The 12,382-nt window shown below is 42.1% G+C and overlaps 1 protein-coding gene across 1 annotated transcript in view; it reads left to right on the top strand.

The window, feature by feature from the left end:
* GFRA1 (GDNF family receptor alpha 1) overlaps positions 1-12,382 on the top strand; it is a 150,962-nt gene that overhangs the window by 88,007 nt on the left and 50,573 nt on the right. The window contains exon 5 of the mRNA XM_009641405.2: positions 5,583-5,922. Coding sequence (XP_009639700.1) covers positions 5,583-5,922 — 340 coding nt within the window. The remainder of the gene's footprint in view (positions 1-5,582; positions 5,923-12,382) is intronic.

Raw genomic sequence — 12,382 nt, 5'->3', positions numbered from 1 at the left:
AAAGACTGAAAGAACTGAAGGAAATCTTAAGGCATCATTTCTCCCCTTTTTTTCATGAACAAATACCCAGCGTCAGAGTTTTTTCTTGCAGTCTTTATTTGTAATGTCTACTAAACTCACCAGGAAATGGTCAACTAAAGGTATCAGGGTCTAACTCTAAATGGAGACAAGAGTCCTGCTAAGTATTAGAGGCCAGATCCAGTGGTCACCTTGGGCAATGCAAAATGCAGCACATAGGGCATGTGGCCCTCTTAGTAGAATTAAACATCCAGAAACGGACCAAAAGATAGATTTAGACATGTAAAGTCAGGAGCCCCTGCTTCCAGGTGATATCTAAAGATGCCCAGAATCCTTACAAAGTGCACAGGGAATATCGTGTAAAAAAACAAAACCAAAAAACCCAACCCCAAACAACCAACAAAACCCCCTGCTTGAATCTGTAGATGAACAATAGGAAATACAGAAACAGATTTGTTGGATTTGTTTCACAGCCTCAGGCAGGTGCGTCTGTCCACACAGCAATCGGTGTACGCTCCTGGTAGTAGAGAGCCACTCTTTTAATGGGCACCTAGCAGAAGATGTCATGGTGCTTTAGACATTAAGGTAGTGATCACGACAGTCTTTGAGAAAGCGGGATGCCTGTGCTCTGTGCTCTTCTCTACAGGTTTTCACAAAGTCTGGGAGAGTAGCCTATGGATTGGCAATAGGTTGGTCTGGAAGGAATGGAGGAGCTGTGGTATAGAAAGGATTATGTATTTTTAGAAGAGATTAGAAGAAGAGAGCACAAGTGGGATCACGCCTCTGCAGATTTACAATTAAGGGAGTCATCTTCAGGAAGGGAATCCTGGTTTCCAGTCATTGCTTTTGTAAGAGAAATAACTCTCTCTCCTGGGTACATGCCAGAACCCAGCAATCTGCCTCCCAGGGAGAGCTCTCATCCTTGTACCTACTGCTGCCACCTATTGTAATTTCAACGTGAATATTGTAGTTGGAGGTAGTCCGAAAGCCCTGGCTATAGCTGATAATGTATTAGCTTTAATTTTAAAAAGTAAAGCACCTGCTTATGATTATGGAAAAGGTTTGAAGTAGGCTTGACTGTTCTTTAAAGGCTGAGTAGAAGACAAGTAGAACCTCAGAATAACATGAACATGTGATGTGCATCAGTCTCATGATTTCTCAGGGATGACTTGTTTTTATCTCTGACATTTGGGATGAGGAAGAATTTGTCCAGGAAAATGGTAGTTAATTTGAATCCATCAAGATGCAAATTACAACATTTCCCATGCTTTCCTTATTTTTTTTAATCTGTTCTCCTTACAAAGCAGAAGTACTTTGGTGAACCCCATAGCAGCACTTTTGTTAAAGTGGGATCATGATTCTCCTCTTTATGGTTGTCGGTTTGGGGTGCCTATATGCCATGTTCTGCACCTGCATTGAAGTAGGCCCATACCCCTGTGGTCACCTCTATCGCTTTGTAATTTTGCCTTCCATCACATTAACATTTACCGCTCTCTTTACAGCATGCCTTTCACTACAACCCCTAGAAAACCTACTAATGCTAATTACTTGCAAATAGTAATTGTAATTTTAATGGCAACCTCAGAAAATTGCTTTTTATGTACTGTAAGAAAATTGAAAACCAAATGTCCATTTTGCTGTTTAATAGGAATCTTACAGAACAAGAAATAGTCCTTTCACACCTTCCATCTAGTGGGAGCACGGATGAGAAGCTACCGATATCCACCGAGAATCCCTTCTTGTGCACCGTGGGGTTAACGGGAGTTGAGGAGACAGCCCTGGGCTGTCTCCTCTTTCTGCACCCACGGACCCTCTCCGTGGGTGCAGAAATGAAATGGAAATGCAAGGAAGATGAAAGATTAAGGTGAAGAGACTGTGAAAGAGGGTGAAGCATAAGGAAGATCACACAGGGCAGAGGAAGGCCTATTAAAACTTTAGAAACATCTCTGGATAAAAGACTGGAGCATTTGGCTGGCTGCTTTCTGCTGCCGTGCGGGAGCCTGAGTCCAGAACGGTTGCAGCTGTAACAACGTTGGGCCAGGGCTGGGGAGGGAGGGGTTCAGGAGGTAACAAATATCAAAGTGGTAACACCTTATATTATAATACAAGGCCTGTTTTTTCATCAGTACAATTTATCAGAAAAACATCTCACCTTGCACACACGTGTTACATGTGCAGTCGAAGCGCTGTGCGCCGGTGACCCATGCGGAGGTAAGTCAGTATCAGCAAGCCAGTTATTGCTGCCCCCGAGTTTTTGCACATTGGGTGGGAGGAGGTTTTCAGGCATCCTCGCCCTGCGGATGCTGGGAGCTGCTGCTTTCCCGCCGAGGCAGCAGCTCCTTTCCCCTCCGCGTCCGCCGGCACTCGGCAGCAGCGGCGAGCTGCGTGGCTTGGCAGAGGTTTCCAGAATGGGCCCGAGGCAAAGTGGACTTGGGAGAGAGGAAGCTCTGGGTGGGGAAACGATGCCGGGAAGGAATCGTTACGTGTCCCAGGCAGCTGCTCTGACCGCCCTCAATCCGTATCCAAGTGCCCCCAGAGAGGGGGGAACTGAAAAAAGGATCTCCTTACACAGACCTTTCCCAAAGGATGCTGGCAGGAAAAGCAGCTCTGGATTAGATCCATTTGCTCTTAACGTAGTCAGTACCTAGTAAGAGCCAAACTCCTGCCTGTCTTAATAGTTTAAGCTTTGCAGAACAGAAGCTGGGTGAAATTTTGACCTTATGTATTACCGCTGCGTAAGTAATCCTCAGGAACACTCTCAGTCTTTTTAACTGTTCGTAGTTACCACAGGACTTTGGAATAATTATGTTGTACTTTTGCAATAAAAATAAAGCACGAAGTGTGTTCTGGATTGTAAACTTTGCATTCAAAGATGCTTTAAAAGCTTGGGAGAAGATGGCATTAATGGAAGAGTTGGTTTAGAGAGTCTTGTGTAATTCAAATGCAGTTGGTGCACATCTCTCATGTGCGGTATGATAGTCTTGGTTTTAAAAGGTAGAAATAATTTGTATAATGTGGTGATAAATATGCCGGAAACAATAGCTAGAGACAGATGTATCAACATAGAAAAGGCAAGTGGCAAGTTACAGCCAGGAGTAGCTCTAGCAAAAAAAAAACCCCAAACACCAGAAGACCTGGGCCACGTTCAGAGTTGACGTGTAGAGGAATGCAAGTCTTGGGTAGATACAAATTGTGTGAAAGATGCGGATGAGCATAGCTATTGTTTACGAGCAATTTGCACCTAATTCAGCTTCCATCCAAGATAACTTTCACTGCTGTTTGTGCAGTCAGTGAATTGGCTTGTGCTCTATTTTTTAAAAAGATTGATTAACCTGTCCCCTTTGGGTTTTGAGGTGTTCATATTTGGAGTGCTTTTTAATTCTGTGTCTGCATTTACTACATTTTGGACCCTTAATGGAAAACGTGTATATGATTATCAGCAAAGAGGCGCTTTGTTACATCTTGGGTTTTCTTTTAAAGAATGCTTTATAATGTATCATATAGTAAGCTGGTGTCTGTTCATATTGAAATGCCCCATTCAGATCTCTTCCACAGAATCTTGTTTTAAAGAATGGAATTCAGCAGTTGACTCCCAGGCACAAATAACCATGTAATTACTCTGCAATCACATAGTAATTAGCATATACTATTCATATATTGCATAATTATATGCCCTGCAGATTACATAGTAATTATATTTGTAATAAACATATAATTCTATATACCGTATAAAAAAAAACTTTGAGACTTCATAGTTAAGATAATAGTTGTATGCTAATGTAATACAACATTTTATATAAAAGTGTTCCTAGTTTATGAGAGGGTTGTATTTTGGATATCTCAGCTCTTCTGCATCTGGTGTTGCTTAAACTGTGGTGGGCTGCTATTATAAAAATGCTTGGCTTTGTTAATTTATAGTCAAATGTTGCATGTTTATAATTTTGCAATTTGTGAAGATAAGAAGCGAAAAGTTGCAGTTTATTGTGCAAGAAACTGGGGTTGGGAAGGACTTGGAGTATGACTGTTGAATGTACAAAGGTTAAGTGTACGAGCCCACTGAACGTAGTTACAGCATATTGCCAGCGTGAAAAATCTAATGCTACTTATGCTTTGTGTTATTTCTGGATACGTAAGATACATGGGAGAGTCGCAGGTGATGGATTTGTATTAGGTGAAGTGTGTGCTAGCATCCAGGGACCGGCTCGGGCACGGTCAGTGCAAGCAGGTGCAGCCAAGCTGCATTACCTTTCCTTGGTACAAGCTACATTACCTTTTCTTGAAGTGAAAAAAGAGAAACGATTGATGTTCTGATCTGTGAATGGGAGGAAGAGTAGTAGGAGAACAGAGAGGAGTGGCACTGAGATGTAGAAAGGCCTTGGACTGAGTTTTTGGGAAAAGGTGGAAGATCTAGAAAAAAAGCTTATTTGAAGAGGAACTTAGAGCTTTTTAGAAGTTTTGAGATGCTTTGTCTTTGGCCATCCTGCCTAAGAGGTTGCTGCAGAATTTTAGGTATTTTCAAAATGTTTTGTTCAGCTTGCAAATTCTGTAGCAATGGGAAGTTAATGCATTTTCTTGGATCCGTGATGTTGGCATTCCTAATATCCAAAGCAGCATTACAATTATTCTTAACTGAATTTTGCATTCTAATGCCAGTTGCCTTCATTTTCAAGCAAAGCATATACTGGGTTTTAATATCTGGATAATGTATTGCAAAATTAAATGTGTAATTATAGTCTTAACTTTTATCTGAGTTTAATGTTTTCTGTAACTTGTGTAGCATGTGCATGTGTGTGTGAGAGAGAGACACGCTCCTTGTTTTAAAATGTTTCTTTCACAGCCACTTTTTAATCCTAAGCCCGCTTTTTCGTAGCTTGTAAACTTCATAAAACTTCCTGGGTTTGGGTGGTGTCTGTAGATCTTATAACAACGTCTTCAGCTACGCACGGGGCTCAGCGGCCTCCTGGGCGGCCTGAGGGAGCTCAGCCTCGCAGGGCAGCTCCCGCTTTCCTTTCTGCCTGGGTGGGCTGTTCTTACACCCCAGGCCCCGCAGTAACAGGCATGTGGCTTTTACATTCTGCAGAGTACACAAATGACATTTAAATGTTGTTACCTGGTGTAGACACTGAATGCCATTTATACTGTTCAAGGGAAAAAATAAAAAATGTCAGAGCTTTATAAAACGAGGCTTAGGAGCCCACGTTTTTGTGTGATGGGCCAAACGTATCCCTTCCAATTAGCCAGTGATTCTAATGGCTTTTTAGTGAGGCCAAGTCTTACCCAGTATTCATCCTGCATGTCTGCTACAAAGAAGATGAAGTACGTCCTGTGCGGTGTAATCGTCATTTATTTGCCAGCATTCTGATCTTAACGCATGCCTGTGCTCTTGTTCACTCGTTAAACCATTGCCCTAAGAAACATAGGGGCTGCTCGCAGTTTCTGGCACTGAAAGTTTTATATGTAGCAAATATATAATCAGGATCTCATTAACAGTGACATAAACGCAATCATCAAGACACCATATAAATGTGACGCATTTCTTACTGCTGTTGTGTTGTTTTTTCTAGTGGAGCCAGTACTTTCAAAGGGGAACAATTGCTTGGATGCAGCAAAAGCTTGCAACCTAAATGATACCTGCAAGAGGTTCAGATCTGCTTACATAACCCCCTGCACCAGCAGCACGTCTAATGAAATCTGTAACAAGCGGAAGTGTCATAAGGCCCTCCGGCTATTTTTTGACAAAGTTCCCCCAAAGCACAGCTACGGGATGCTCTTCTGCTCCTGTCGAGACGTAGCCTGTACAGAAAGGAGACGGCAGACTATTGTTCCTGTGTGTTCATATGAGGACAGGGAGAAACCAAACTGCCTGAATTTACAAGAATCCTGCAAGAAGAATTACATCTGCAGGTAAGATAGCACATGGCAGGGGAGTGATTAATGAGGTACCAGAGAGAACTTTTTGGTACTGCTGGATTTGCCAGGACTAAGGGTCAGAATATCCACTAGGGAAAAGGATGAGTCAGGGGAAAAAAGCAAACGCCTCTGACATCCTTAACAGAGAAACAAAAGCCTGCATCTGGGTAGAGTGTGCGCCTTCTCCAGAACTGTGCACAGCTACTCCCTTGCACTAGGGAGGCATCTTTAAACCTCCAGTTTAAGTTTTACAGATTTTTGTTGCAAAAATTTTCATTAGCTGTCTCTGTGAAATGATGTCTCGGAATGATTTTTATGTCCCATTAGTGACCAGGTGAAACTAGAATTATTCATTGTAATGGGATTATTTTCATTGTAATCTCACGTGTGAGCGCTAATGACTGTGAATACAAGCCACACGTTGGACTTTATAAATGGTCACGATACACAGACTTCTTGTGGGTTTTTTTCTTCATTAGAAGAAAGGAGTCCGCATTTGCGGACTAGATCCCACTATCTTCATAGAGCTGTTTTAGCCTTGGAATTGTTTTATCTCCCCTTCCCTGACAAGAGTGCCAGGCAGATACAAGTGGAGGGTCACTGATTCACTGACCTAATTCCCGGCCTCTCTCCTCCGCGTGCCCAGCCCGGAGGGGCTTCGTGGGACAAACTGGGTCCTTTCGCCTCCATCAGGTTCCCTGCAGGTTGTCACACAACGCCTGTTTGGTGCCGTATGGGACCGCCTCTGCCCTTAGGAAATGCTTTATTCCTGCTTAGCATTGAGTATGTTTATATTAGAATGAGTATGTTTATATTAGAACGTTGTTGTGCTAATGTCATCTTTATGAAGTTATGCCCAAGAATCTTGCTCGTTTCTAATGTGCAAATTCCTTGTAGATTGTGCAATTCTGTGAATTAGCAAGCAAGGAAGTAAACACTTTTGTAAAACATCGAGGACACTGAAGATATGATATAAATCTTAATAACTACTTGCATATGCCTGGTAAAAAATTTACTTTGAAGTTTGTTTATGAGATCTCCACTGCTGATCGTAGGTGCTTTGCCACAGCACCTCAGATGTGCCCGAGTGTTGTTTGGGGGTGAGGGGCAAGCAGCACCCTACCCTCGATGGCTCCGGGGAAACCTGGAGCCAGTTTGCTGCTGACCCAAATTGGAGCAGGTTTAAATGAGAGCAGGGTTCTCATTTCAGTCTGGTGAGTTGCTTTCAGCACCTTCATAGCTGATGCTGTGCAGTTTATGAAAGCTGGGTACACGTAGTCTCAGAACCACCTGTTTTCCATTTCCACGTTATGCAATTAGTCTTTTTGTTTGTATTTATATTGTCTTCCCTATGCACAGGCCCTGTTAATTAGCAGAGTTACAGTATCTTTACTGTGTGTTCTGCCAAACTTCCAGTGTGTTACAGTACCAATGAAACGGGAGGGAGGAATTTATAGGGAGACTTCTTCCTATTATTCAGGCTGTAGTGTTCAGGAATTACTAAGTTAAATTACTGCCATTACTTCTCTCATGACTGGGTTTTCCTTTGGTCAGCTTTGATCTAATGTTGTCTCAGGAGCAAAGTTTTTAATGGCATTTTGTTTCATTTGAATTCACGAGCCTGATGTGCTTTCTTCATTGCAATGCTGCAGAGGAAAGCTTGGTAAAATCTCAGTGAGACCTGGCTGTGAGGGTGAGGGAACAAGGGTGGTCAAATGGAATGGGGGAATGGGTGTGCAAATGCCTGCGGGCTCTGGGGCAGAGTCAGTGAGTCCGGCACTGAGGTCCTATGCCTGGAGGTAAAGCAAGCTTGATGTGTTGCTGAGAGTCATCTCGCGTAGGTGTTATTACCTCCTGGGTCGTCTAAACTGCTCGTGTATTTAATACTTCCCCCTCTACTGTCATGAAGAGAAGGAATCGGCAGCAGAGCTGTTCCAGCCTATCCATAATACGGTGAAAGACATTTTATCTCTGTGACTTGTTGTGCACTTAGAGGAGGTGGTGTGATTTGTTCCCTTTGTCCCGCAGGAAAACAGGGACTCGGGCAGGGGAGGAGAGAAAGAGGAGAAGGTCTCCTGCCTGCTATTGAAAGTATTGGCACTGATAAATATCAGTCTGCATAGTAATTCCAGATATGTTTAGAATAATTAAAAGCCGTAGTCAGTAGGCACATAATTCTAACTCTGATAACTTCTGGTTTAATTTGATATCAGAAAGGGTATCTAAATGGGAGAATAATTTGAGAATATGTTCTGCCTACTGTGAAACAGAGTCATTTAGAAACTATTATTTGCATGCCTATTGCATCTATTAAAGCTTCTTCATAATGCTGGTTAAGACAAGTGGGACAAGTTCTAAAGGGCTTCCGAAAGTACACTCGCAAACGGTTTATAAATGCTGCTTACTCCGAAACAAAAGATTTGAATCTGCCCATACTCTGTATAAAATATCAACTGGGCCTGTGCAAAAAAGTGCTTAAACATTCAGTTTTGGATGCTTTTTAAAAGCTTTGTCCTGGATGCATATATCACTGAATCTGCTTTTGAAACAGATTTAAGAGCAGGGAAGTAATTTGGCCAAACTGCAGGTGCCACTAACTGAGATGGCGGGACGCTTTGCTTATTTTTTTCTTTTTTATTCATTAAACTGTCCGTTATATAACATAAACTCATGATCGAGGGGAAAAGAGACCAGAAATATCACTAAATGCAACCAAGTTCTGACTTATGGAAATGGTCCTAATTTTTCAACTTAATCAGAATACTGAATGGTGGACTTTCATTATCATTTTTCTGCTGCCTATACTTGTGTCCCAGTCCATATCCAGCTTTGAAACCAACTGGAGTCTCTCAGAAATGCCTGTCAGTGCTCACAGAAAAGAAAAGCAAAAAAACAAAGACAAAAAATAAGCCATAAGAGTTCCTTTTTATTATGAACGTAAACAAAACTTCTAAGGAAAGTCAATATACTGTGAAAAACTTTCACCAAGGATGCTGTTCTGGAATGGGTCAAACCTCTGAGGAACCTCCTGTTCTGATCACTTCAGCTACCAATTAAACATCAGAAGGTTAACCGGCATGTTTTAAAAATGTCATTCTGCTGTAAATGCAGGGCAGAGTGCTGCTTTTTTTCGCCACTATCACATTTGACAGTATTTCAAATACTATTTTTTTTGAGTAATGAAAGTGTGAGTCATTCGTTTGGTCATTTTAATAGCCTGTGTTTTGAATTTGCATACTACCTCTGTCTCCTGGATGTGTTCAGAAGGCACTGACCAGAATGATAATGATGCAGACCCATTATTTATTAAAAGAACAGTATCAATCCAGTCACGTGCTGCAAAGATGTGAAAAGAAGGGTAGCATAAAATGAGGCATTTTTTGTTAACATCTAGTTAACATCTAGAATCTAGTAATAGCATGTTTCTTGTCCTCCACAATTACTATATTCAAAATGGTTGGTCAAGTCACTGAGGCTCATTTTTAAGGTGAAATAGCCAGAAAGTAGTTCTTGACTAATTTCAGAATACGGCTATTTGGACCTTTTTTTTTATGACTAAAATAAATACTATTCTTAATGTTTTGCCTTCAGTTCTGTAAAAAGCACATGTTGCTGGCTACAGCTATTTGATACTGAAAAAAAGAAAAGATAAAATGGCTACATAAGATATTTAAATAACTTTTCCTCATGGGATGTCTGAAGGATAATAATGAAATGTCCTGTTAGGTTTCAGTAGATGGGTCACACAGCATCACAGAATCGCAAGGGTTGGAAGGGACCTTAGGAGATCATCTTGTCCAACCCCCCTGCTAAAGCAGGTTCACCTAGAGCATGTCATCTCCCTGAAAATACAACAACAATGTTTTCAGCACTGTGTATTCAGAGAGCTAAATCTTCAGAAATGTGCTTTCATTGGTGTGTTCTTACTTCTCGACCAGTTTCTGATCACCTGTGCTATCCAGTCTTAACTTCGTTGCAGCCACCCATTCAATTCTGTGTGAAAGAAATCTGCATCTACAGGTGTAAGAACACCGTGTGAAGATATGCAAACATTTTCATCAGTGCATAAAAGAGTTCAACCACCGCAACAGCTAGAACAAAAGCTCAGCTGCTTGCTACATTTCCTGAAAACATAAGAAACTTGCCAAGAAATTAATTTTCCTTTTTTATATTCTGTTGAACATTTTAAATGGTAATTTACCATGGAAAGGGAGTAACTGTATCAGTGCTCCTTTTCCATAAGGCATGTGCAGATCTGCAAGTGCTTTATACCAGTACCTGTTTCTAAAAGTGTCTTCTCTGCGTAAGACTTCTGGGCTGTTCCTGCAGCATGTACCATTACCATTACCCTAGACCTGGATACGATTTGCCGGAGGAGGAGGCAAGTCAGTAGGTGCTATAGGAGAGGGGGAGCCCAGCATCTTGTGTGAGGAGGGAGCCTTCTTCAGTTCCAGCATTAACAGGGAGGGAGTGCACTAAAGGGATGGGGGGGGGGAGACGGAAGAGGGAAAGAAGAAATATGCCCTTTTCCTCAATTTTTCTATTCCTTAGACTTCTCTTTCGTTTTTCTCGCTTTCTCCCTTGCTTTTTTCTCATGCCTCTTCGCCTTGCTTAGTCTCCTTTCATCTCCTCTTTCCTGATCTCCCAGCCATTACCTGACTTTCACCACCTCTCTGCCGCATTTGAATTCTCTCTATTACGGCCACTTACAGCACCTCCTTGCCTGTTCCTCTGCCTGTTGTTCTATTCCTCCCTCAATATCCTGCCACAGTCTAGTGATCATCTGTAATTCAGGAAATGAGAGGGAAAACATAGGTGCTGCCTCCCTTATATTGGTTACAATTCAGTTGGCCAGCTACTAAGCTTGACTGCTCAGTCTCAGCCTGGCTCTAGCTTTACGTGTTAAAAGGACACTTAGTGGATATTATCATGAAGGACACAGTAGCATTATACAGTTCTGTATAACAGAGCTGGATTTGCATCCCTCCGGGGTTTTTATATCAGTTTGGCACTCAAAGCTGTCTGGCAGCTCCTTGAGATGATTGTTTTGCTGTGGGTATGCAAAACCAGGACAACAACATAGTTTTTGTAATGCTGTTAAGGACATGAAAACAAGGGGCATGCTTGATTTCTAGAGACATGCAGGCTATGCCTGTGTCATATGTTTGGAGATTGAGTCAGGGAGCGGGCAAAAAACCTCGTGTGCTGCCTGACTGACCCTGCGCTAGACGGAGGGTGCCTGCGGTGTAATAGGGCCAGCCTGAGCTCCAGCTACCTGCAAATCCCACGCGTGACATCAGGAAAGCTCCTGTGTCTGCAAAATACCAAGAGAGATAGGAAAAAATGCAAAGCTACCTTTTGGCCCATGTACTGCAGCATGCCCACAAGCTCCCCTCACATCTATCAGCATAGCCTGAGTTTGAAGAAGAATGAGTTTTACATGTATCTGTATATACAAATATATATATATTCAAGTATATGTATATATTGCTAGAGGTACCATATTTATTTAAGTGAAAAAAACCCCAGGTATTAATTAATTTTAATGAATTACTAGTGAGGAATGATCACAGTTCAGAAAATTCAAAAAAAGGGATTGGAGGGGAGGCGGGACAGAAGCTGGTGAGCTCTGCAGAGGAAACCTGATGGTGTAGTGGAGTGTGTGTGTGGAATTGCTAGCCTGGAAAAAAATATTAATGCAGTCTCTGCAAAATAAGCAAAAATCCTTTCAAGTCAAGGCAAAGTAAAGAGAGAAAATGCTGCAATATTGTATTATTTTCTTCCCTTCTAGTCCTTTACATGATTCATTACGTTGATGTCTTCCGTTATCAGAGTAAAATAGGCAGAGTATGGCTCTCCCTTCCTCCCCCTAAACAAAGGTCATTTCTGATTTCTTCCCTCTGAATAAAACTCCTAATGAATCAAGCCATTCCTCCTTAAAACACATCCATATATCCCTTTGGAATCCAAAAATCAGAACACCCAGCAAAACAAGACTGCTTTGTCCCTGTTAAAGTGTAGATGGAGCTCATTCTGCGGCGCCAGGATCTGCTTGGCCAGCCCTCATTTGTACTCTCCCTGTTCTGCTTAAGAGGGTCTTGAAGATTAAAAGCTTGCTGGGTGATTGACACTCTCCGAAAGAAGGCAAGACACAAGAATATAGTAATTAGAAAAATGGCTGAGCTTTATTCCTGCACCCAACTTTCACATCGCCTTGTGCTCTAACAGCGAAGAGAGCGTCACGCACAGAGGTTATGCTCCAAGAAGCAGTAAGTTGACAGTGTCTTTACGCTGAGGTACCCTGTCAGGCAAGCTTGACACTCCAAGCAGCATCCCTGCAGCCAGCTAGAACCTCTGCTGATTCCTGAAACCCAGTCTCCACGAAAAGGGAGCATAATTCTTTCATGCCCGTTATCCGTAAAATGCAAGTTATGTCTCAACTTTGTCAGAGCTG

The sequence above is a fragment of the Egretta garzetta genome, unplaced genomic scaffold, assembly GCF_000687185.1.
Source record: "Egretta garzetta isolate BGI_Z169 unplaced genomic scaffold, ASM68718v1 scaffold486, whole genome shotgun sequence".
Classification (NCBI taxonomy): Eukaryota; Metazoa; Chordata; class Aves; order Pelecaniformes; family Ardeidae; genus Egretta; species Egretta garzetta.
This window is presented reverse-complemented; position numbering and strand designations above follow the sequence as displayed.